The sequence below is a fragment of the Eulemur rufifrons genome, chromosome 23, assembly GCF_041146395.1.
Source record: "Eulemur rufifrons isolate Redbay chromosome 23, OSU_ERuf_1, whole genome shotgun sequence".
Lineage (NCBI taxonomy): Eukaryota > Metazoa > Chordata > Mammalia > Primates > Lemuridae > Eulemur > Eulemur rufifrons.
Window position 1 is genome coordinate 2,787,309 of NC_091005.1, and position 24,150 is coordinate 2,811,458.

General features: G+C 41.7%; 1 protein-coding gene across 1 annotated transcript in view; it reads right to left on the reverse strand.

Annotated features, from left to right (window-relative positions):
* The window catches only part of USP10 (ubiquitin specific peptidase 10), a 60,594-nt gene extending 38,018 nt beyond the window's left edge, over positions 1–22,576 (reverse strand). The window contains exons 1-2 of the mRNA XM_069497835.1: positions 22,471–22,576; positions 1,441–1,509 (exon numbers count right to left, since the gene is read on the reverse strand). Of these exons, the coding sequence (XP_069353936.1) occupies positions 1,441–1,509; positions 22,471–22,572 (171 nt within the window). The 5' untranslated portion in view covers positions 22,573–22,576. The remainder of the gene's footprint in view (positions 1–1,440; positions 1,510–22,470) is intronic.
* Positions 22,577–24,150: the final 1,574 nt, after the last annotated feature.

Here is a 24,150-nt window from a genome sequence, read left to right on the forward strand (position 1 = left end):
CCTCGATTTCAGTTGTATTACACACTTTGGTGTGAAAACAAAATCTTAAAACTTTTAGAAAACAGACAAAGGTCTTTATTACCTCAGGGAAGGGAAAAATTTCTTAAAGGTATTTTTAAAAAGCAAATGTCCACAAGCCATGAGAAAAAATTCAATTCATTTGACATTAAAGTTAAAAATATACTCCCCTAACCCAGCAAAAAAGCAACATGGTGCATAATGTATAAAGTTTAAAGGCCCTCATGCTAGAGATACCAGTAATATGCAAAACCAAAGATTTTTAACCCTAATACAAATTTTAAAAAGACAAGCTACTTGATTTTAAAATATGGACAAGGGCTATAAATCAGGAAATTCAAAGAGGAAATCTATACTGCCAGCAGACACTTGAAAGTGATGAAATGCTGTTCAACTGTTTGTAATCTGGGAGATATACATTAAAACAATGAGAATTCACTTATTATACATCAGATTAACAAAATCTTAAGTGTGCTAATACTGACGATTAGCAAGAATCTTTTAAAAATTTGTGCGAGAAAACTGTCATGCACTGCTGATGGGAATACAGACGGTTAAAACCCTTGGAGAGCTAACTGGCAGCCTCTAGTAAAAGTAAAGATACTTATTCCCTGCAGAATCCAGCAATTCCACTCCTAGGTCTATATCCTAGAGCAGCGGTCCCCAAACTTTTTGGCACCAGGGACTGGTTTCATGGAAGACAATTTTTCCATGGACCAGGGGTGGGGGGAACGGAGCTTGGGGGGTGATGCAGGGCCCATTTCCTAACAGGCCACAGACCAGTACCAGGCCACGGCCTGGGGGTTGGGGACCGCAGTCTTAGAAAAACTCACAGAGGAGCACAAGAAGACAGGCTAACATATGTTTACTATCATATTTTAAAAGAGCTGAACTAAAAACCTAAATGGTCCTCAATAGGAAAATGAGTAAATAAACTGTGGTAAGTTTGATCAACGGTATTGAGCAATGAAAACAACAACAACAAAACCAAGAGCAAATACACCAGCATAGATAAATCTAAAGAATATAACATCAGCTTGAAATGATGAATATAGTATACCATGTATGTGACATTTTAAAGCACGTAAGACACAACTCTCTGGTGATAACACACTCATGTAGTGACAACAACAGTGAGGAATCAATACTTACCAGTTTCAACAGAGCAGTGATTTCTGGGGAAGGAGGGGAAGGAGGTGGGGGAGAGGTGCAAGGGAGGCATCAACGGTTTCTGCAATGCTTTATTTTTTAAAGTCTAAAGCAAATACAGCAAAATGTTACTATCATCAAATCTAGCTGGTGTGTTCAATCATTTCTCACATTAGTCTGCACTTTTCTCTATATTGGCATTCTTTTTAAAAAAGCAAATTAAAAACTTAAAAGGAAAACATATCTACTTACTAAAACACAGTTTTATCTTACCTCAACTGAAGATCGAGGAGTCACAAAGAACTGATTAAATTCATCAGGGCTAAAATCTCCAAAAATATACTGAAAAAAATAAGAGTCACTGATCACATAAAATATACAAATAATACTTTCAAAAAAATGCTACATAACAATCCTACAAAACATTTGGGCCAGAATCCCCAAAATCCTTTCTCAATTAAATAAACTAAGGATCTACAAACTGAGATTTCTAATTGGAGTACTTTCCAATTACAAAAAAGAAAATACTATTTAACCTTTCCTATAAATTGTCAAAGAACACTATAAAATTGATAAAGCTTGTTTTGAAACAAGTCAATTTTGTACGGTAAACTTGTAGAGTCCTGCTTGCAGGAGAATTTTTTGGTTCACAAATATTTCCAGTTGTTCCATTTACCTTTCTGCTGACTCATGTCACTACCTCCATTTCAGTTTTCTCTGCCAAACATACTAAAGAAAAGCAGAAAATGTGGTTCAAATGGGAAGATAGAGAAATCCAAAAAAGGAAAATATTAACAATCCTGATAATGATCTTTAAAAATATATATGTAACTTCTTTATTTTAAAAATGCATTTGAATATCATACACATACTATTAGACAGACACAGCCCTCTTTGTAGGCCCTGATTTCACAGAAGTCTGAATGTGATTTTCTGGAAAAACAACTGGTTAAACTGCACAGACGTGAGTTTGGCAAGTGCCTACCAGTTCGTATTCTCCCTGGAGCTTCAAGAAGTCATTGAAAAGAATTCACATGACGAGACTTCCACAATAGAGAATCGTTCATTTATTAATCAGTAATTATTTAGAACCTCGTAAATGCCATGTACGATCGGTACTGAGTGGGGATAAAACGGTCAGCAGGGCTATGGTTCTTCCACTCTAATGGAACCTACAATCTAGCAACTCACAGGGAAATTTACAAGCACATGACCCAAAAAATAACCAGTAACTAAATATTATATTAATGAATAATGTCCATTATTATAAATGTGAATAAATGACAACTAATTCTCATACCCTGTTGGTAAGAATGCACAAAGAAAAACATTTCTGGAGGGTTCTTTGGCAATATCTACCCAAACTGTAAATATAAACTAAGGAAAAAAAGTCTTCATATAATATTTACATATATTTACAAAATTCCACAAAGAAATCGTGCATTGACAGTAATAGTGAAAATAAACAGGGTCTCAAAATTATTCAGAAGTGGTCTTCTGAAATACTTTCACTGTGAGCTTAGACCTTCCTCTCGTCTCCAGCTTTGGAGAAAAGCTTGTATTAATTTCACTGAGGCACATATCAAGCCATGGAAGGGCAAAGTATTTTTAGGTGAAAAGGAAGCAGAAAAAATAAGCACAGACTGCCACGAAAAAGGAGCTACTAGAGAACAAAAGTGCTTGTGGAGATTAGATTACTAAATTTGAAAACTCAGCAGAAGATCTAAATCAACAAGGCTAATAAAGCAATGGGGCAACATTTTGAAAGTTTCAAGAATAAAAGTATTCTGTTCCTAGAATTCTAGTGGTTTTTTTTTCATAGATTTCTATTCTATAAATTGTTATTACTCAAGTGCAAAGAAAAATAAGATTCTCTGACACCCATATACACTTTTAGGGTTGGGGGAGTGGGATGAGTTGCTTAATAATTCCAAAAAATGGCCGGGAGCGGTGGCTCACGCCTGTAATCCTAGCACTCTGGGAGGCAGAGGTGGGTGGATCGTTTGAGCTCAGGAGTTCGAGACCAGCCTGAGCAGGAGCAAGACCCTGTCTCTACTAAAAAATAGAAAGAAATTATCTGGCCAACTAAAAATATATAGAAAAAATTAGCCGGCATGGTGGCACATGCCTGTAGTCCCAGCTACTCGGGAGGCTGAGGCAGGAGGATCGCTCGAGCCCAAGAGTTGGAGGTTGCTGTGAGCTAGGCTGACGCCACAGCACTGTAGCCCAGGCAGAGTGAAGACTCTGCCTCAAAAAAAAAAGAATTCCAAAAAATGATTTTCATTCAAGAGTTACAAGAGTGATAAAGTAGTAAAATCCAAGAAACTGTTGAAATTGCAGCTGTGAAGTTTAAGGCAAATATTAAGAATTATTAAACTAGAATTATGTTGTTTTAATAGTAGAAATGCTATATTAAAAGATATCCATTTTGACTTCTTTTATAAATGATAAGAAAGGATGCTATTTTAAGTCAGAATGTACGGAAGATATATAAAGATGAGAACTGGCATATTCTACAGGATTGTTAGGTATTTTCTTCAGGAAGGATTTCTTCCTGAAAAACTGAAAATAAACATTCATGTTTATTTAAATCACACTTTATAAGCACACTTTCTTATTTGAGTTCATACACAACCTAAAGTCTTTTAAAAAAGAGAAAGCTGGTTAATCCAGTCGGAACATTCCAAATGATTTAATAAAGATCTTGGCAGTAAAGGGGGAGGGGAGAGGAGAACAGGATCCCAGCCCACTACCACACACCCACCCACACTCCTTCCTGTTTAAGCTGCAGACCCCGAGTCACTTCACCACTGGTCAGTCAGCGGCAAACGACCACACAGCTCAATGCTCACAAAGGAGTCCATGATATTTTTTCAATTACTTTCAATTGTATCATTGTTACTTAATAATTCATTCTTTGAGAAAGTTTGTTATAGATTTTAAGTGTGTTTTTATGACAAGTTCATGTGAATACTTCCTCCACAGACAGGCACCTTCGATCTAATTACAAAATCTGCTGAGGCAAAGTGAGGAAGAGCGAGATCGCCAAGAAACTGTTCAATGAAGAAAACATTCTTCGTGTAAAACATGAAGAAATACAAAATACATTTTGTTTAAATATAATGATGTTTGTGTTTATTAGTAATATATATTTGTGTCTGCATAAACAGATTCTGGGAAGAAACGAGAAGGGACATAACAATTTACTGATACGGGGGCAGTGGGGAAAGCAAGTGGAGAGAGGAGTGGAGGGAACTTCTTGGGATGTATCTTTTTGGAGTTTGAATCAATCATATAAATATCACATCTATTCAAAACATTAATTATAAAATGTCAATGTAAACAACAGAAATCACTTTACAACTCTTCAAATATACCCATTTTGCAAACATTATAATTTTGCAAATCTGTTAGTTTCAAGATCTCTCTAACAACAGATTAGGGCTTGATGAAAACATTTAATCCAAAAAAGACACTGTAAGCAACTGCTAACTACCAACTATGCAACGCTAAAATATCATTTAACACTTGACAAACGGCTAGCCAGAGCTGTTTTGAACTCCCAACTTAATTTCCTTAACACTGGCTCACATATATCAATAAACAACCTAATCAAAATACACAAGAATCATGTCCTCCTGCCACAATCAAACCTATTTCCAATTCTTAAAATGTATGACTTTTTCGAAGTGAGTAATTACACTTCACCAATATCGAAAAACAGTCGTTTCAGTTGTGTAGCTAAAATAACAAAGGGAACTGTAGAGAAGCTGATACCAAGGGTTATGACCATCTCTGCAAGATGTTCACCCTCCCAAGGAGTTTGGGTTAGAATTTCTACTTCCTGTAGAGCGAGTACTCCCCGTATGTTCACGGCAGATAAACTACATAGATCTTTTTCCTATGTGTCTGCACACTCATCACTTACACTAAGCCAGGAGTTCTGATGTAACACAGTAACTGCATGTAAAGGAATGCCTGATATTAAGGGAGCCCATTCTCAAATGTCATGGAAGAACAAGTCAAAGAGATCACAGGCCAGGGGTCCTAAGAATAAAACAAAATTTCCTATAATTGTAGTGCCTATTAAAAAAAAGATAAAATATTTCTTTCTGAGAAAAGTAAGTAATCCTGGTTTGGTAACCATCCAACATTCATTTTGCAGGATATAATAAAATAACCAACATAAAGTAGAGGCCATGGCATCATTTCAGTGCTTAACAAAACCATATGCATCATTCGAGGCAGTACTATGTATGAGGAAGCACTTATTACCAACACTAATCCAAAAAGACAAATAGCAGTGTTGCTTGTAAAATAAATTAAAATATGACTTTACTGGGAGGGAAAAAGGTAATTTTTTGATATGCTGATAAAACTACAAAAGGAAGAAAAGGCCAAATATTTATGCAACAGCAAATTCCAGTGAGTAGGCATAAATTATACTTCCCTGCCACTTTAGTGATGATTACTTAACTAAAATGATCTCTGACCAAAGGTTGAAGCAAGACATGCTTTGTGACCCCAAAGAGTTTATCACAGAAATTCAGAACAGCCAATGGCTACTAAAATGTTCTGGTTTCACCATCTCCTTCTCTAAAAGCCTTCCTAATTTCGATCAGAAGTTATTTCAGGTGTTTGGCAAAATGAGGAGGAACGTTACCACAGGAGGGGAAAAGGTCAATGTCATGAAAGGCTGTGGAAAATCTCCAGATTACAGAAAAGCGAGAGACGTGACAACTGACTACAAGACTGACCTGAGACTGGACCCTGCGCTGGAGGGAGGAGGCTACAAAGGACACCACACGGCCGACTCACAAGTAGAGTGTGGACATAAGGTTAGAAAAAAGTACTGCACCCGTGTAAATTCATGACACTGATAACTGTTTTACTGTAGTTGTTTAAGAGAATATCTCTATTTTCAGGAAATACACATTCCAGAACTTAGGAGTAAAGGGCCATGTGTCTGTAATCTGCCCTCAAATCTCAAAGCGTTCAGGGGAAAAACCATTGCTGTGTACGTGTGCACACCCATGTGTGCGTGTGTCTCCGTAATACCTGCGCAAGTGGAGAGAGAGAATTCGACCACACGCAAATAAATGATTAAGCAAATGGGGTTAAATCTTAACAGCAGGTCCATCCAGGTAAAGGAGTACCTGGGGGTTCTCTGTACCATTATTCTTTTTATAACTTTTGTTAAGTTTGAAATTATTTTCAAATAAAGAGGTTTTTTTAAGTTAACACTGAAAATTGTGAGATTGAGAGGAAAACCTTTACCCCCTCCTTATTTGAGTGTGAAGTACATATTAATACATTTTAAAATCTGCTAAATGAGGGGGAGGAATTGTAGACACTTAGGTAAAATAAAGACAAAAATAATACTGTGCCTGACTTCACAAGACTTATAATCTAGTGAAGAAGGAAATGCCACTGACCATGTGAATTAGTTTTGTCCCATAATAGAGCAAGATAAAATATAGCACAATTAAGTTAGCACAAGAGAATAAAACAAGTTCATTCTTGTATTTTCAAAGGCCGGTGCAGGGCCTAAGAGACACACAGATGCTTGCTGGTGAGAATCAAGGCAGGCGGCCGACGTCGTCATCTGGGAGCCACACTGCATTCCTGACAGCTACACTGCTGTCAGTGACTTCACTGTCTAACCGCTACACCAATGCTACAAGGTAAACACTGGGAGTTCTCCTGTTTTAAGCAACTCCGGCCAGAATTAGATGAATATTGGAGTCAGAAGGAGGAACCAGAAAGCAACATCAAATGTCCCTTTTCCAAGTCCTGAAGTTCACAAGACATGCCCGTGGTCAGAACATAAACGCCTGAGGTGGGGGGGCGGGGTTTACTCACAAGGGCTTTAGGCATCTACATTCCCCTTTTAGGGGAGGGAAGACTGAGCGCTAGAGCAACTAACTATTCTCCCCTCCACTAGGAACAAAGCGGAACTTCCCCTCATAGCCCACCTGGCCCATCCAGGCTTTCCAAAGTCCCACTGTTCACTGGTTTACTTTCTGGTCCTTTCTAAAGAGGACATGAAAAAATATATATACAGGAAACACTTCAGGAAAAGGGGGACAAGCCATAACACAGCTGGGATGGGAACAGAAGTCATCTCCCTGAAGCACAGCCTGCTGGCTCCCAGTGCTTGCTTTACCTTCTGAAGGCGCCTGGAGCCCTCGCAGGGGCGGGGATTGTGGCCTCGGGGCCACGAGTGGCCCTCCAGATCCCCAAGTCCAGCCCCTCGACTGAATCCAAACTTCACAGAACAAATCCCTTCATTGAAAGAATTTGTTCTGTAAAATCTGGATTCAGCCAAAAGGCTGCACTCGAGGATGCACAAGGCCACACGTGGCCCCCAGGCCACAGGCGCCTTGCAGAGGGGCAGAACTGGAAATGCCAGCACTTGTGCTAAAGGGTAAGAAGACGCACACTCAGAAACAGGCAAACTCCTCAATCGCGTTCTGGAAAGCTGTCTCCTGTTCCCCTGCACAATCTGCAGTGCTCTGCGGCTCTAAAGCAGCCGCGGCAGCACCACTTGCTGCCGCAGGAGGAAGCGAGGACCAGCGCTATTCGCTGGAGCAGCATCCCAGCCTTCTGACCTCCAAAAGCTTCCTCTCTCTACAAATGCAAATAAATACGAAGGTCGTCCCCAAATTCACGTTCTCTGCCTTCGAAAGGACTGATGGGAATAGGACATCAGCCTTTGAGGTAAGTACATCATCAATAAACACTATGCCTCACAGCGTCAAATGGCATAACCAAGTCCCAGCCAACACAGAAGACACTGAAAAGTGCAAGGTCTTTGCCTCCCTCATTTCCTCATCCAAAGGAGCTGAATTTGGGAGATGCGAGGAAACATTAAGGAGTAATAGACTGTTCTGAGTGATAAAAGCCTTAATTTCATCTATAAAATGAGTGTATACTGGACTAGATAACCTCCAACGTTCTTTCCATCTCCAAAAGGATCTCTTGCGATTAAGAAACATGGGTTTGAAAATATTATCAGGCCAGATGCCATGGCTCATGCCTGTAATCCTAGCACTCTGGGAGGCTGAGGCAGGAGGATCTCAGGAGTTTGAGACCAGCCTGAGCCCTGAGTAAAAGTGAGACCCCCATCTCTACTTAAAAAACAGAAAAACTCAGCCGGGCGTGGTGGCTCGCTGTCTGTAGTCCCAGCTACTTGGAAGGCTGAGGCAGGAGGATCGCTTGAGCCTAGGAGTTTGAGGTTGCTGTGAGCTAGGCTGACACCATGGCACTCTAGCCTGGGCAACAGAGTGAGACTCTGTCTCAAAACAAACAAAAAACCACACAAACAAGCAAACAAACAAAACAAATGTCCATCAAGAAATGAAGAGACTAACGGTAGTACATCCATATAAGGAAGTACTACTCATCACTGAAAAGGAACTCAACACACAACATGGATGAATCTCAAAAGTTATGCCAAGTGAAAGAAACCAAATAGAAGAGTGCATTCTGTATAGCTCTGTGTCAATGAAATTCTAGAAAAGACGAACTTAGCCTATAAGTGACAGAGGCAGATCACCAGTTGCCTGGACAAGGGATAGGAAGTTTGGGGGTATTTATGGCAAAGGGGCAGGAGGAAACACTGGACAATGGAAATGTTCTGTATCTTGATTGTGGTGGTAGTCACTACTTTGACACATTTGTCAAAACTCAAACTGCAAACTTAGAATGTGCACATTTATTATATTAAAGTATATTTTCAATAAGGTTAATTTTTTAAAAAAATTGATGCACAATCTACATAAGGTAGAAGCAGCAGCTGTTAGTACCATAATAACAGCTCTTGAAGACCAAGGACCACAGTTTCAATCTTTCATTTACCTAAGCAGAATTCTTCAGTACACTGTGTTTATAAGCATCCACTCACTGGGATTTTTAGTTTCACATTCCTTGGTCCAAAGACTGTTACTAGAGGTACACAACGACACCTAAAATACTGTGCGTCACCTTTTTATTCTGTTGTCTGTTTGCACTGTAACTGTCAGCCTCTGTCCCATCATCAATCACCTCAGGTAATTCCTGACTAGCTCAACCTTTATAACTGCCAAGATCCTCTGACCATGTACTCAAATTCCACGCTACACACAAAGACAATATTGCCAAAAACAATGAAGCAAAACTATAGTGTTTCATTAAACAGAGTGCTACATGGGCAGAAACTTGTAAGTGCCATCTGTTCGACAGGATTTTTCACTTAATGAAATACGCTGGAACCAGACCAACAACAGCTCAGCTACTGAAGACCACCTGCCAGGAAGGAAAGCACATCACTAAACCAGAGCTTCATTTCACAGGACAGCCATGAAAAAAGAAGTCTGACTACAAAAATGATTTTCTCCTAATTTGATGGCCATTGCCAATGGTCTCTTCAAACACCCTGGAAAATCTAGAGCTGCTTAATGAGAAGTCCTTATGTTAGCTGGTACATACACTCCTCTCTTTCCAATTTTAAGCTTATTTACACAATTTCCCCCATAATGAGTTGCTTTGGTTGTTAATGAATACCAAAGTTACTTAGAAGCATTGGTCAAAGAAGTAAAAAGCTGAAAAACTGCTATCTACTAAAAATGAAGGAATGCAAAAAGGGGTACTGATAGCTAAAGATTCTGACCAAGTCCACTAAGGAAGCAATTTACTTTTACTTTCTCAATTTAACTTTCACCTGATGATCTGTTGGAAAATGCCCTCCAAAGTATAGTTTATCCCAACGAAATGATAACAGTTTGCACTCCACTCTTTAATTGTGTGTTTAAGTTTGTTATGGTTTAAAATCTTTTACTATAATAGAAAAATGTTAACTCCAGACTTCAGAAAGTCCCCCTTATGGTAAATATGTGGAGCTCAAGACTTCAGCATCCCAGAAGAGAAATGTTTTCACCCAATCAGCTCCTCGTACTCTATTTTCCATACAGAAGTAGAAAACCAACCCCTAGTGATACTTACCTAGCAGGGGAAGCAGTATCAGCCATGCAAGACAGTGCAGGACAAAGGCCTAAGACAACAGTCCCCAACCCTGGTGACAACTTACAATCATGGCATCCTCAGGCCACACAGGCAACAATTCTGGGTTCAGTGCTCTGGGGTTGAGTCCAGGCCTCATTCGGCATGTTATATGCTTCCTGCATGATTCTGACTTACCGTCAGCACAGGCATCACCTCCTCAGAAGTGCTCCCAAACACTGTTTCTGTCAAAGCATTGTTCCCATCTCATGGTAATTCTCATCTACAAGAGCCCGCAGAACTTTGCACTCAACCACCTTCCCAGGCTCATCTAAGATGTCCGTGGCCCCCCACCCCACCTCCACACCGAAGCCCCCCACAACACTCCACACTCCAAATGCACTTCCACTTCCACACCCTGCACATGCCAGGTAGCTCTGCTTTGGGTACCCTTCTCTTGGGCCCACACTGGCCTGGCTAACTTTGCACATTGTAGAATTCAGTCCCAGAGGCTCAACTTTGTGAACTATTTTCCTAACAGATCTTCTGAGTTAAAGTGGGATTCTACTGTGACAACATTTCTAACCTAACCCTGGATCTGAACAGCTGATTTATCTGGCCAATTTCCCACACTTAACTGTGGACTTCCAAATATATCCACTGTGTTATATCACTCACCAATAAATATTTAAGTACTTATCATGTTCTAGGACCTGGGGACACTGCAGTGAACAAAATAAAAATCCCTGCCCTCAATGAACTTACATAGGAGGGAGACAGAAAATGAAAGAAATAACTGTGTTAGGATATTAGATACAGAGGGTATTAGAAGGTGGTAAATGCTTTGGAGAGAGGGTGGCCAGCGTGAAGGAGAATGATTTCAAAAGGGTGGTGAGGTGGGCCTCTGAGAAGACAGCACGGGCACAGAGACTCACTGCCAGCAAGAGAGCAGGTCACAAGGACAGAGGGGAGGAGTGTGTCTATACAAGCAGAGGGTCTTGGACACAGACGACTTGTTCTCCCTTATTTTTGCACCCACCATGTTTGGCACCCAGCTAAGCTCAATAACTAACTAATGGGTGAAAGATGACTTTGGCTGGGCACAATGGGTGGCAACGGTGGGGGAAATAAAAAACAACTGCTGCAAGCCACCTGAAAACTTTTCTTTCCATGTTACCACTGACACACAATTGGGTTCTCAGATTTGGGGGCACACTTGGATTTGCTCTGACCAGGCCTGCAAAGATCACTGCATGTCCAAACTGAGCATGGAAGAACTTTCATTAGTACACAGGCCCTCACACTGAGCACTTACTAGTAACTATGGTGAAGGCGTTTTATTATATTTGCATTGGTATCTATCCTCTGATCTCAGGACTACATTTGCTGAGAAACAGCCCAAGGAGTGAAACAACATAACCTGTACGTGATGCACACATCAGTCACCTAGATTCAAGAAACTACACAAGAGAAAGAAACAGAGCACTGAAAAACCTTAAAAGCAGCTTAGAGGTCACTCACGCATTCTTCATGCAAAAATTACAATCAATCTGAATGCTTTAAAGCAGCCATCTCTTCTTAATCAGCTCTCATTATTAAAAAGGTATTTCTGTAGAAGGCAAATCTGTCCCTCATGGTTTTGCAGGCTGTAGTCCTGAGCTTCATTCCCAAAACTAGAAACACCGAAACAAACCCACATGCAATCCTTAAATCAGTGAATGACAACCAGCTGTTCTCTGTTATTGTCTTCGACTGGTCCCTCTGTCAATTAACTCATCCACCCAACAAACACTTCAGTGCCACTGTGCTGGACAGCGGGGCTGCGGAAAAGCCAGACCACGCCGGACTCAAGCAAGTGTTCCTGACCCCCGACCAGATCAGTCAGGCGGGTCACTGCTCCCAGCTCACACGTGTAGTGCTGGCCTCTGCATACAGCACAGCCTCCGCCAGGCAGGGCCGTCTCTTCCTGCCCCTCCTCTCAGCACAGGGCCCGCACAGGCCTCCATAAATGGCTGCCTACCTGCCAGCGGAAGGAACGAAAGGGCATCTAGAAAATCAAAGTCCACAGGGCCCTCAAAGATTGCTGTGCACACCAAATACATGGGATTTGTTTCCTTTTTCATAGAAAAGTGGTCGACAACTAACAGGGCTAACTCACATTTATGTTTCCATCCAAAAAGCAGCAAGGGCAAAGAAACATAACGGCAATGAACTCTACTTTCCGTCCTCCTTAAAAAGAAGAAACACAATTGTTTAACGTGTTCCATGGGAGGGGAGACAAACACAGCTCCGGTAACTGTATCCAAAACTAGTCACTGCTAGGATATTGCTAGAGTATCACTGTGTGTAAAGTTCAAATTATATTCAACTAAGCTTCCAGTCAAAACTGAAGAGAATGTCTAAGATTAAAAAAAAAAAGGCTAGCTCTTTCTCACTGACTAGAACTGTAGTTACATATGAAAGAGAGAAACTGATGCTCTTGGCACCTAACTTACAGTACTCTGTTGTGGCATGGAAGAGCCAAGAGTTAGATAAGAAGCAAGATGGAACCAAGAGTAATATTTTAGCACCAGTTTGTGAAAAACTGGAGAGAAGAATTTCCTTAGCTGATAAATCCACAACCAGCAACAAAACAAGGGAGCAAAATTTCTGGCGGCAAACTGGCCTAATGCTGCACACGCATCCCCAGAGATTTTGATATCAACTAAGGCTTCGGGATGAATTAGAAAGTTACTTCCAACTCTCTGGAACATGGGATGGTCACAGTTACAATGAGCTGTGGCAGACTCTCTGCTGCTCCCTCACTGTTCACAGGGGTCTTACTTCAAAACACGGAGTACGGAGAGTTGCCAGTCAGATCACCTCTCGTGGCTTGGGGGAATGCATTTGTACTTCCATTTTTAAAAAAATGTTAAAAAGTGTTCTGCAACTTATAAACCCCAACACAGGACTTGGCACACAGCTAGTACCAGATAAATGCTTGTTGAAAAGGAATTAATCAGTTACTAAAGAATTCAAATGAAACCGAAATCTTTTTTTTTTCGAGACAGGGTCTGGCTCTGTTTCCCGGGCTAGAGTGCAGTGGTGTCACCACAGCACAGCAACCTCAAACTCCTGGGCTCAAGTGATCCTCCTGCCTCAGCCTCCCAAGTAGCCGGGACTACAGGTGCAGACCACCATGCAGGGCTAATTTTTCTATATTTTGTAGAGATCTGGTCTCACTCTTGTTCAGGCTGGTCTCGAACTCCTGGCCTCAATGATCCTCCTGCCTCGGCCTCCCAGAATGCTAGGATTATAGGTCTGAGCCACCTGGCCCAGCCTGAAATCGCACTCTTAAGACCCAACATAGCAGATCTTCCAAGCAGCAAATTTTCAGGTTTCTCATGCTGGATCTATTTACTCACAACTGTTCCACAATTCCACTCAGTGCTAAAATAAGCTAACATCATGCTCAGAGTGGCACAACCCGTATTTTTGTTGTCGGTCACATCTAACCTAGAACAGAGTTGTTAAAACATTTATTTTGACCAAAATATGATTTAGTTACTGCTATTCAGGGGAAAGTGCTCAAAAGTTAAATAGAAAGAAAAAAAGAAAACCGTATCCAGAAGCACACAGAGGCTCGGAAACTTTAGCCTGGCTGAGATAACCTGGAGAAGTTATTTAAAACAGATTCAAGGACCTCTTCATAGGGATCGTTACTCAGTATGTCTAGATGGCGCTCAGGATGCCAGGTGATTCTGATATTAGAAGACAGTGCTCAAGGATCACAAATTTTAAAATACTATTAAATATAATGATTCCAAATTTCTAAAATTTTGGCCAGGCTCAGTGGCTCAAGCCTGTAATCCTAGCACTCTGGGAGGCTGAGGCGGGCGGATCGTTTGAGCTCTGGAGTTTGAGGTTGCCATGAGCTATGATGATGCCACCGCACTCTAGCCAGGGCAACTGAGTGAGACTGTCTCTCAAAAAAAAAAAAAGAAAGAAAGAAAGAAAGAAAAAAGAAAAGTTAATACCAAAAATACTAAAGGAAACATTTAAAAATATTAACAGAAGTTATCTCAGAGTCAAGCAATATTATGAGTGGTATGTTTTCCTTAATATTTTCTTTATTTGCTAGGAGTATAATCAGGGGACAAATGCTTGTTTCTAAAGGTGCCGCAACCCCCCCCCCCCCATAAAGGGAATAATGTCCCTAAATGACCTTCCCTAACTACTCTATCCAATTATCTCTGAGGACATTCAAAGGCTATTTGCCTTGCATTGGTCTGTCTCAGATGTCCCCAAAAGAAATGTCCTGCTTTTTTCCCCTCCAAGTTATGGATTAAGACGCTGCAGATACTAAGGTGGGCAGAGCAGATATTCAGATCTGGAAGAGCGCCCCAGGAATCAAAGCTCTGACAACTCTCAATGGATCCAAATCAGAGCCCTGCACAATCACCTCAACTAGCAATACTAATACAGAGTGGTGCTACCAACTTTACCGCCCAAACCTTTGTTTTCCCAGATACCCACCTGCTTGTAAGATAAAGCTCAGTCTTGGCTTGGGCTCTCAAGCCCTTTCCCTCTCCTCCCCAGACTCCTGTCTAAACACTTCACCCTGCACATCAGTTCAGCCACAAATCCACGTTCCCCAAACATGCCGCAGACTTTGAGACTGTGGTCCTCTGCACTTTCTCCTCCACATGCCCTTGTCCTCATGCTTCTCTGCCTGGGAACTCCAGCTCAAATGTCACTATTCTAGGAGAGTATCTTCCCAGCCTCCCCTGACACTCAATCACACTCTATTCCTTTTTCAATCCATCTTACAACTAACAATCTCTTGGATCGTGTGACTTGTGTCCATCTCTACTGCACTCTCCCAGTCAAAAAGTCCAAGAACTCTCCTTATGGCCACCGGGACAGTCTGGGGACTTCTTTGACACCCCCAGACTGTTCCCCCCTTCCTTTGGGACAACTCACACATTCTTCTGGATTATCTGATTAGCCAACTGTCCTCCTCACTAGACCAGAAGCTCCCTGGTGGTGCCTGTTCTGCTCATCACTCATCCTCAGCGCCTGGTGCACAGCAGCCACTCAGTAACTATTTGCTCAGTGAACGAATACAAATTAATGAATGAATGTTCCTAAGTCATTCACACTTCTGTTACAGGAATTATCACCCTAAAACTGAATTCACCAACCAATCAGCCTACTTCTCTGTGAACTGCTAAAGCACAGGGACTCTCTTTCCAGCTCTATATTCCTAATGTTCAGCCACCAAAAATCCCCTGCATATGTGGTTCTGAATAAAAGTGTCTAATATCCTACAAATTAATTCCAAACAAAATAGGATACCACCCATGGAAGACCTGATTTTGCATTTTATTAGAGTAGGAAGTAGTCAAATGTGGTAGTCTCCGGGAGATTGTTTTATTTTTTACCACTGCAGTGCTTTTATAAAACAAAGTCAGAGGAGGAAAAGATGGAGAAACCTTCAGGTCCATTACTCAATTCTTCATTATGCACTAGCACAGGGGACATACCCATTTCTCCTGCTAATGAAATGTTTGTCCCCTTGGTAATCTCTACTGCAAAGGCAACAGACCAACGAGAATCTGAATCAGACCTCTTTTTAGGCCCGGCGCAGTGGAGAGGCTGAGGCGGGAGGATCACTTCGGCTCAGGAGTTCAAGATCAGTCTGAGCAAGAGTGAGACCCCATCATTACTAAAAATAGAAAAAAATTAGCTGGGCATGGTGGCCCCCGGGCTGCAGTCCCAGCTACTCAGAGGCTGAGGCGGAAGGTGGAGGCAGTACGATTGCTTGAGCCCAGGAGTCTGATGTTGCTGTGAGCTAGGCTGATACCATTGCACTCTAACCCGGGCAACAGAGTGAAACTCTGTCTCAAAAAAAAAAAAAAAAAAAAAAAACAAAACCCTCTTTTTACAATATAAAAACCAAACAGTATAGCTGCTATAAATGAAGGGTTTACAAGTCTTCAAAGTATTTTTTTTAATTGTTTGGACAACATTACTAGGAATCTCTACAGCACTTCCACATCCTCAGCATCCTAGTTCCTGATGAGCCACTTTAACTTCCAGGATATTTGCTCCATTCTCTAGGAAAATCTGGTAAAAACAAGAAATCTGACTTGAGTGGATGCCTTCAATAATTTTGAAAACAAGATTTGCTCTAAAAAGTTCAGTTGAGGGACTATCTGGTTAGAATAGACTGTATTAGGAAAACTATGGAAGAAAAAAGAGCCCTAACAGGAAAAAGCACAATACACATCAAAGTGAGGATTAAGGATCAGAGGGAAAAAAAATGACTTATACTTTTACGTTAAATACTTTTGTTTGCATGTTTTAAAAATAGCATGTTTTTATTTTGTAATTTGAAATAAAATCAATAAGGGCTTTTATCAAAATGCACCCCACACAAAATTTAGTAATTAGTAACATACCAGTAACATACGTAGTAATCAGTGGCCTATTTGTCTTTAAACATTTATTTTGCTTATTCATTCATTCAATAAACTTTCACTGAGGAACTACTAGGGGGAAATCATGATGTGAAACACTGCGCTTTCATCAGTCTCTCCCAGAAAAGCAGTTTGGCAAAGTAGAAAAAGCAAAGGATTTAGAAGTCAAAAGACCTGCTTTTAAGTCCCTGATCACCATTAGCCATGTCACCTCAAGTCACCACCTCTCTGGGTCTTTCTTTACTCACCGGTGAAATGGTGGTGATAATGGTACGGGACAGAGTTGCCCCAAGGAGCAAGTAAGTTAAGACACTCTGTAAACTATGCAGTTTACACACTGCACAACAGTCTTCAAACGGTGACTACCGCAAAGCTTAGTGCTTTGTAACAAACACGTTCCTCCTTGTCTGATGACCAGATCCACTCAGAAGGCCCACTTCAAGTCTTAAATAAATACATATGGTCTTAGCAGCCACCTAAGGGAAATTATTATTTAAAATATCAAGAAAAGGGGTATATGGGAAATCTCTGTGCCTTCCTCTCAATTTTGCTGTGAACCTAAAACTGCTTTTTAATAAAAAAAGTCCAAAAATATTTTTTTTAATATATCAAGAGAAGTTTTTTACACTGGGCAGGAATGTCCAAAAACTCTAGAATTAAACTCTAATTTCATATTATCTTCTATTTACCCCAACATGTTCTATCAAAAGGAAAAAGGCTGATAATTTCAGAATAGGGAGAGTAGATATTGTAATGATATAAAATGAAAGTCTCTCTCAAGAGAGGCATTCCTTCACTGCTCTTCTGAGTTGAAAACTGTCTAAAATAGGAGAAAAGAAAAAGGGGAAAAAAGGAATGCTATGAAGCCTCTTGACAGTTATTAGAATATCAAATAAACTCACAAGTTAATTGGTCCTGATGAAATTTCAATGAATGTAATAAAATTAAAATGTATTGCTTATATCCGCGGCAAAAAACACTATCATGTTTATTCGAAAACAATTAAACAAGGCACACTGTAACTCATTAAATACATAGAATCTTATATTAAATGCTTTTGGGTAGTTCTAGTTCATAAGGTCCATGGCTTGCAAAATGTAATTTATAAAGAAATTTGGCTTTATTTCGTGTATTTTAAAACATCGAAACAAGCATTTTTGACACATACAATAACGGTAAACTTCCATTTTTGTGGACACAAAGTGGTCCCCGCCACATCCCGCCCAGCCAGCAGATCTCAGCTAAGGACTTTTAGGATGTGCCCTGTTCACTGGACCATGCCTTTCCCAACCCAGAAAGCATGTCCACAATAACAAGTTTGTAACACAAACCCCCCTATTTTGTGCAGTTTCAATGCATGTTTTTCTCTGTCTTTAGTTTCTTACAACAGGGCACACCTGATACATCTAATATCATGCAATTAGCATTTATACATACATGTATTTTTTCACAGTAGCTCCAATGAGAATATAAGTCTGGAGCTCTCATAGTGACTATTGCTACTTTTAAGACTATGGAAAAAAAAAAAAAGCAAGAGTATACCAGTATGTCCATACCCAATACACACAGATGAAAAGGAGCATTTCTTCCTAAAACAAGGACAAATGGGGAAACAAAAATCTACCACCATCAAAGAGAGAAAGAAAGAGAGGGAAGGAAGGAACAAACAAGCGAACAGAGGCAGCTAGATGTAAAAATCAGGTACTGAGGACACAACAGCAGGGACACCTGTCTTTTAATTAGGAAGCACTCGTTTCAGATGCATTAGCTGGAGACTCTTGAATCACACACAGCATATAAGCTTAGGAGATGGCCCTCGAGCTGATACCAGAAAAACTGAGAATTGATCTGAAGAATGACAACCAGTAAGGCTGCAGACACAAGCCCAAGAGGGAGTGGCCTGAGGGTCCTAAGAGAAGCTGAGACTGCTGAGCAGATACTCAGTGCAGGGCACGGGGCTCACTACACGCACTCTCCTCTAACAATTCTCATGTAAGCCAGAAAGGAAAATTCAAGGAAGACAGGCTTTAATCCTGACATTACCTTCTCTCCCAGCCCCAAACCACATTTCTATCGCCACACCTTACCTATCCTATTCCAGGAGAGGACAACCAGAGCATGACATGTTTTATGAAAGGGACAGAAAGACAGCTTCTGGTTTCTCAGGTCTTCTGATGAAAATGCGGTGGGTCATAGCCGGAGAGCTTTCGGTCAGAAAACAGCCTGCTCATGAAAAGTCTATGATCTGAAGATTCCACATCTAGGTTTATGATAAATCCTACATTTTCTGATCCTTGAAACAAATACTATAAACACACCCCATGGGCTACCTTTATGTTTTCAACACTAGTTCTCAATCTAGCCTGTACTGACAGAAATGGTCACAAAAAGATCTTTAGGGAGATCACTTCAATACACAGGAAAACTGCAGTCCAAGCACATGTAAGTCTTTGGAAATGAACATCTACACTGCTGAAGTAGCACTAAAGTGACAAATGACAGTAATCCAATGGCCCAAGGCCAGCAAATTCCATTGCAAACAGATTTATCTGTTTTGTACAACAGTGATTCTTGCATGTGTGGCAGTAAATATAAAAATGTAACCGCTGAATTACAAATTCAAAAGCAAGCTCTTCCTACTATTTTTCAAACTTTAGTATATTATCAGTAAGAAGTGTCCTCAGCAACCACGTTTAATGTGCCACTTGGAAACCGAGATCCATTAATAGGAAATACTTTATACGTCTGAAATTTGTTAAAACACATACACACATAAAACCAAACAAAAAGTTTGATTTAACTAATTCAAGTGGAGACGATAGCACTTTTCTCAATTATGTAATATTATATTCTGAGCATTGCACAAAGTAAATGTGCCACTTAGGCACAATCATTGAAAAACAATCATTAAGCTTTATAATCCTTTTCTCCTTTGTTTTCCTATGTGAACCACTGTTTAAATCCTGTCAGTTTCACATAACAGAACACTGGAATGTATGTCCTAACTTTTGCTCTAAAGAGGAGTTTAGAATGTGGTGGGTCCACTTCTTACTCACTTATTATGCAAGGTAATTCCCGTACAATGAGGTCCTAACAAGGGCTCCAGAGCATGAAGGTGAGGCCCTGGATAAAGTGCATCTGTAGAAACCACTCAGGAGACCTTCAGTTCACAAATTTTCAATATTCTATCTGGTCTTGGGACATGTTCAAATATTCTGCTGCTACTATGCAAAGGAAAATTGTTATCTCCAAATATCCTGTCAGCATTTCAAATAATTGTATTTATTTCAGCTGCTCACTGTGTGAGACGCCAATAAAAATGTATCTCTTTCAAGAATTAACACTAATCCAGCTGTCAATTATAAACAAATATTCAGCAATACAGTAACACTTAGCCATATGCTGTAGTTGGATCCAAGAAATTCCATCATGTTAAACGGGGGAGCCCCACTACCACAAGGTAACAGAAAGACTGGGGTGCATCTATGCAGAGGACGAGGACAGGAACCAACTGCATGATATCCAAACAGGGTGTAGGAAGCATTATTGCGGAAATTTCACCATAAATAACTTCAAGGATCACAAAAATCTCTTCCGGTATAAGGCAGAACTGGTAGCTTCAAATTAATGATCCCAAATCATTTAATTGGTTGTCTTGGTGACAACAAAATTTGCTTCAACTATTAAAATCTAACATTTGTTTTTGTCAAAATGCTGACAGTTACTAGCATTCAAAATGTTTCCAAGTTTTTCACTATCGCACTTCAATAAAGGATTGAGTTCAACCAATACTTTCCAATAACACAAAAATAGCTATAATCTTTATAAAAACTTTTAATTGTAACCTTAACAAGTCAATTTTAAAATAAGACTTTACCATTAAATTGGGGTTATTCCCAACAATAAACAAGTAATATGCATATCATGGTGCTTAGCACATGGAAAAGGATCAATATTTTCCAAATTAATGAATGAATGACCATTAAGGCTACAAGACCCATAGCAAAGGAGGAACTGGAATAATACAACTTAAAATGCTCAGACTGACTCAAGCAGGATCCAGTAATTAAATCCTGTCATATATGATTCCATTACTATTTTTTTAAATGAAAATTATGAAATATCAAACTATTTCCTTTGCTACCTTCTCCATGCTAGAACTTAAAGCATTTAAATCATACTTTAAAAGAATAAACTCTAAGTGTTGCTAACATTTATGCTCAGCTAACTTTTGCCATTCTATTTTTCTAAAGATGAATACAGGCAATATTGGGGTATAAAACAAATACCGTGATAATGAATGTAAATGAAATTGCAATTAGGTTTACATATTATCACCACTAATTAACATTTCGATCAATTTTGCATAGCGATTGGTGCTTATTAACTAAAGGTGCGAATTATGGCTAAACATGCTTTCTTCAATTCAAAATCATAATGAACATATTACACATTAGTTCGTAATGAACCTTATACATGTTCATAGTAATTTTAACAATAAAATAAGCTATATAATCAGCACTTAAGTTGAAAAAAGCAAATAACAAATCTTTGAATTACACGTTTGTAAAAATCATTCAACAACTATGTTCCTTTTTTTGTGCAAAGAACTATACTAAACACTTACAAAAGTAAACGTAAGAGAGAACAAAAAGTTAACGGGGGAAGTTCTGATGCAAACTAAAGTACTACAAATTTAGCAAAATTGAAGCTTCCTGTAAGATCTAATTTTTTTAAAAACAAGGCTCTTCACGTTTTAAATTCCCCAACACGCATTAACTGCAAGTTATTAAAATCATTTTTAAAAAAGAGTTCTAATCAGATCGACTTTATCTACAAGAAGGCAACAAAAAATTTTCCCAACAGCTACTTTGTTTCATTTTCCCACATTGAATACAAAAGCACGTTGGGACGGTATAAAAGTGTGCAACAATTTCTAGGGATTAGATGTCAACAAATCAGCGGTCTAAAGCAACCTTGACAAATAATACCACATGCCGATTTTTATTCAGAGTAATTGTAATTTGGGGGGAGAGGGGACAGAATGGGTGGGAGAGAGGAAATAAGAGCTTAACTCCACACACATCTCCCCCAAAGAGAAAGGTTCATTTTACTCTTTCTTTCCATTGTGGGATTATTTTAAAGGGCCCTAAGCTTTAAATACTGTTCTGACAGGGTGCGTTAGTCTCACACTGGCTGGGATGGATTCGTGCAAAAGATGTCACTCAAATGCAAGTAAAAGTACGGTCCTGGCGACTTATTTCGAGTTTCCTTTCCAACAGTAGCCTAAGGCTGCTCCTCAGTGACTTGGGTCTAAAACCAGAAAATCAGCAGCCCCCGCGCCATCAATCAAGCTGAGAAGACAAGCTTTGGGGGCACCGGGGCAACGAGGCGCCCTCAAATCTTTGAGGCACGCTCCGGGCGGAGACCGCAACCTGAGCTGCTCCGGGGGATCTGCGGCCCCGAAGGACTCTCGGGGCCCCCACGCCGCCTGTCCCGGCCGGCGCGGCGGGGAGGGCCCCACTTCCACACCCGGCCCGCCCCGCGGTCCAGCCCAGGGCGGTTAACCCCTTCGGCGCCCCCCACGCCCTCCCCAAGACAGGGCCCGGCGCCCCCGCCCCTCGGCCTGCCCGGGACGGAGGGCCCAGCGGCCCCGGCGGGGCGCGAGGCGCGGCGGGCGGCCGAGGGCGCGGAGGCGGCGGGCGGCTCCGGCCTAGGCCCGGGCAGCGTGTCCCGGCGCCCTCCCCCACTCCCACACGCTCGCTCCGGGCAGGGTGCGGGCGCCCGCCTGCCCGCCCGCCCGGCCGCCCGCCCGCCGAGGGCTCGGGGCCCCTTCCGGCCGAGGGCGCGGGCCGGCGGCTACCTGCGGGTTGTGGAGGGCCATGGTGGCCCGTTTCAATGAGACGGCGCTCCCCCGGCTCCTCACGCTGCTTCCCCCGCCGCCGCCATCTTCTCGCCCGCACATACACACTCGCATCGGCCGCCGCGCCTGCGCACTAGCCGCGCGCCGCGGGGCGCGGGGAGGCCGGCGCGCTGCTGCGCCTGCGCGGCCGACAGGTGGGCGTGCGCCGCGCGGCGGCCACCTTCTCAGCCGCCGCGGGGACAGGGAGGGGTACTCTGGGCCCCCTGCTCCTCGGGCGGGTGCGGTGGACCACCGGCCCGGGGGCCTGCTGCGGTGCCGGGAGCGTGAAGTGCTGCTAATGGAGAGCAAAAGCCGAGGCGCCGGCGGGCCCCGGGCTTTCTCACCTGCTGAGCAGGGCCCGGGGCCCACCTGGGTGCCAGGCGACGGGAGTCCGGGCGTCGGGGCGGGAGCCGCAGCCCGAGGTCGACCCAGGGCCCGCGAGCGAACTTCCCGGGTCTCCCTGGGCTGGGGCCTCCCCAGTGATCGCCTGAGATCCCCGAGCAGGGGATTTATGGAGATGTGGTTTATGGAGATCACATTTCCGTCCTTTCATTCATTTATTCATTCTTCATTCACTGCGCAAACGTCCCTGGGCGCCAACTCCGCGCCACCCCTTTTGCCAGGCGTTGGAAAATAGAACAGGGCAAAAACAAACGTAAAGCACAAAAGCCCAGGTAACGTGCCCTGGGTGGGGCCTGCCAAGTGGTAAGCGCTCGGCAGGTGCTACCTGTCACGCACGTGCGTGTACACAGACCAGCTTTCGCATCATTGGTTCATTCACTTATTCGAGAACTAGTGGGCCTCTTACCTGACCACACCGTTTACCAGCCGGCAGGTGTACCGTCTGGTCTGGCCCCTTTTCTACCTGTGTGAGTTCAGGCCCGTGACTCCACTTTGCTAAGCCTCGGTTTGCTCACCTGTGAATGAGATAATAAAAAGTCTTAACCCATAAGATTTCTGTGAGGAGCAAGCTGGATGAAGGTGCGCATACCAGCCAAGAGAGCCCTCAATAAAAATTAGCTGCTGTGATTACTATTCGTAACCATTATCGTTTGGTTTCACTTGTTCAACAAATAGCCTGCTGTTGCCAGACCCCTGTGCTGAGCAGAAGAGAGGGACAATAGATACATTCCCATATCCCATAAAACAGCAGGCCTGGTCACTTCAAAACTAGGATGCCATGAAAAACATAAGTGACAGTGAGGAATTGTTCCAAAATAAGAGAGCTAAAAACACATAATCAAACACAATGTGTCAGTCGTGATTAGATCCTGGTCTGTTTTTAAGTTAGTTTTACTATTTATTTTTCAACTATTGGAGAAATTTGAATATGGATTGGATATAGATGATTTTAGTGAATTATTGGTAGTTTTTATAGTGTAATAATGACATTGTGCTCATTGACAGAATGTCTTATTGTTAGGAGATGCATTCTGAGGAATTTAGGGATGAGTATCATAATGCCTGCGAACTATTTTTTAATGGTTCAGTGAAAAGTAAAATCACACACACACACATACACAGAGAAAAAGCGAATACGGCAAAATGTTAACAATTGTTGGCTCTAAGTGTGCTATGTTTCAACTTTTCTCTCTGTTTGAAAATTTTTAATTTTTTCACTGTCCCGGTGGGGGGGGGAAA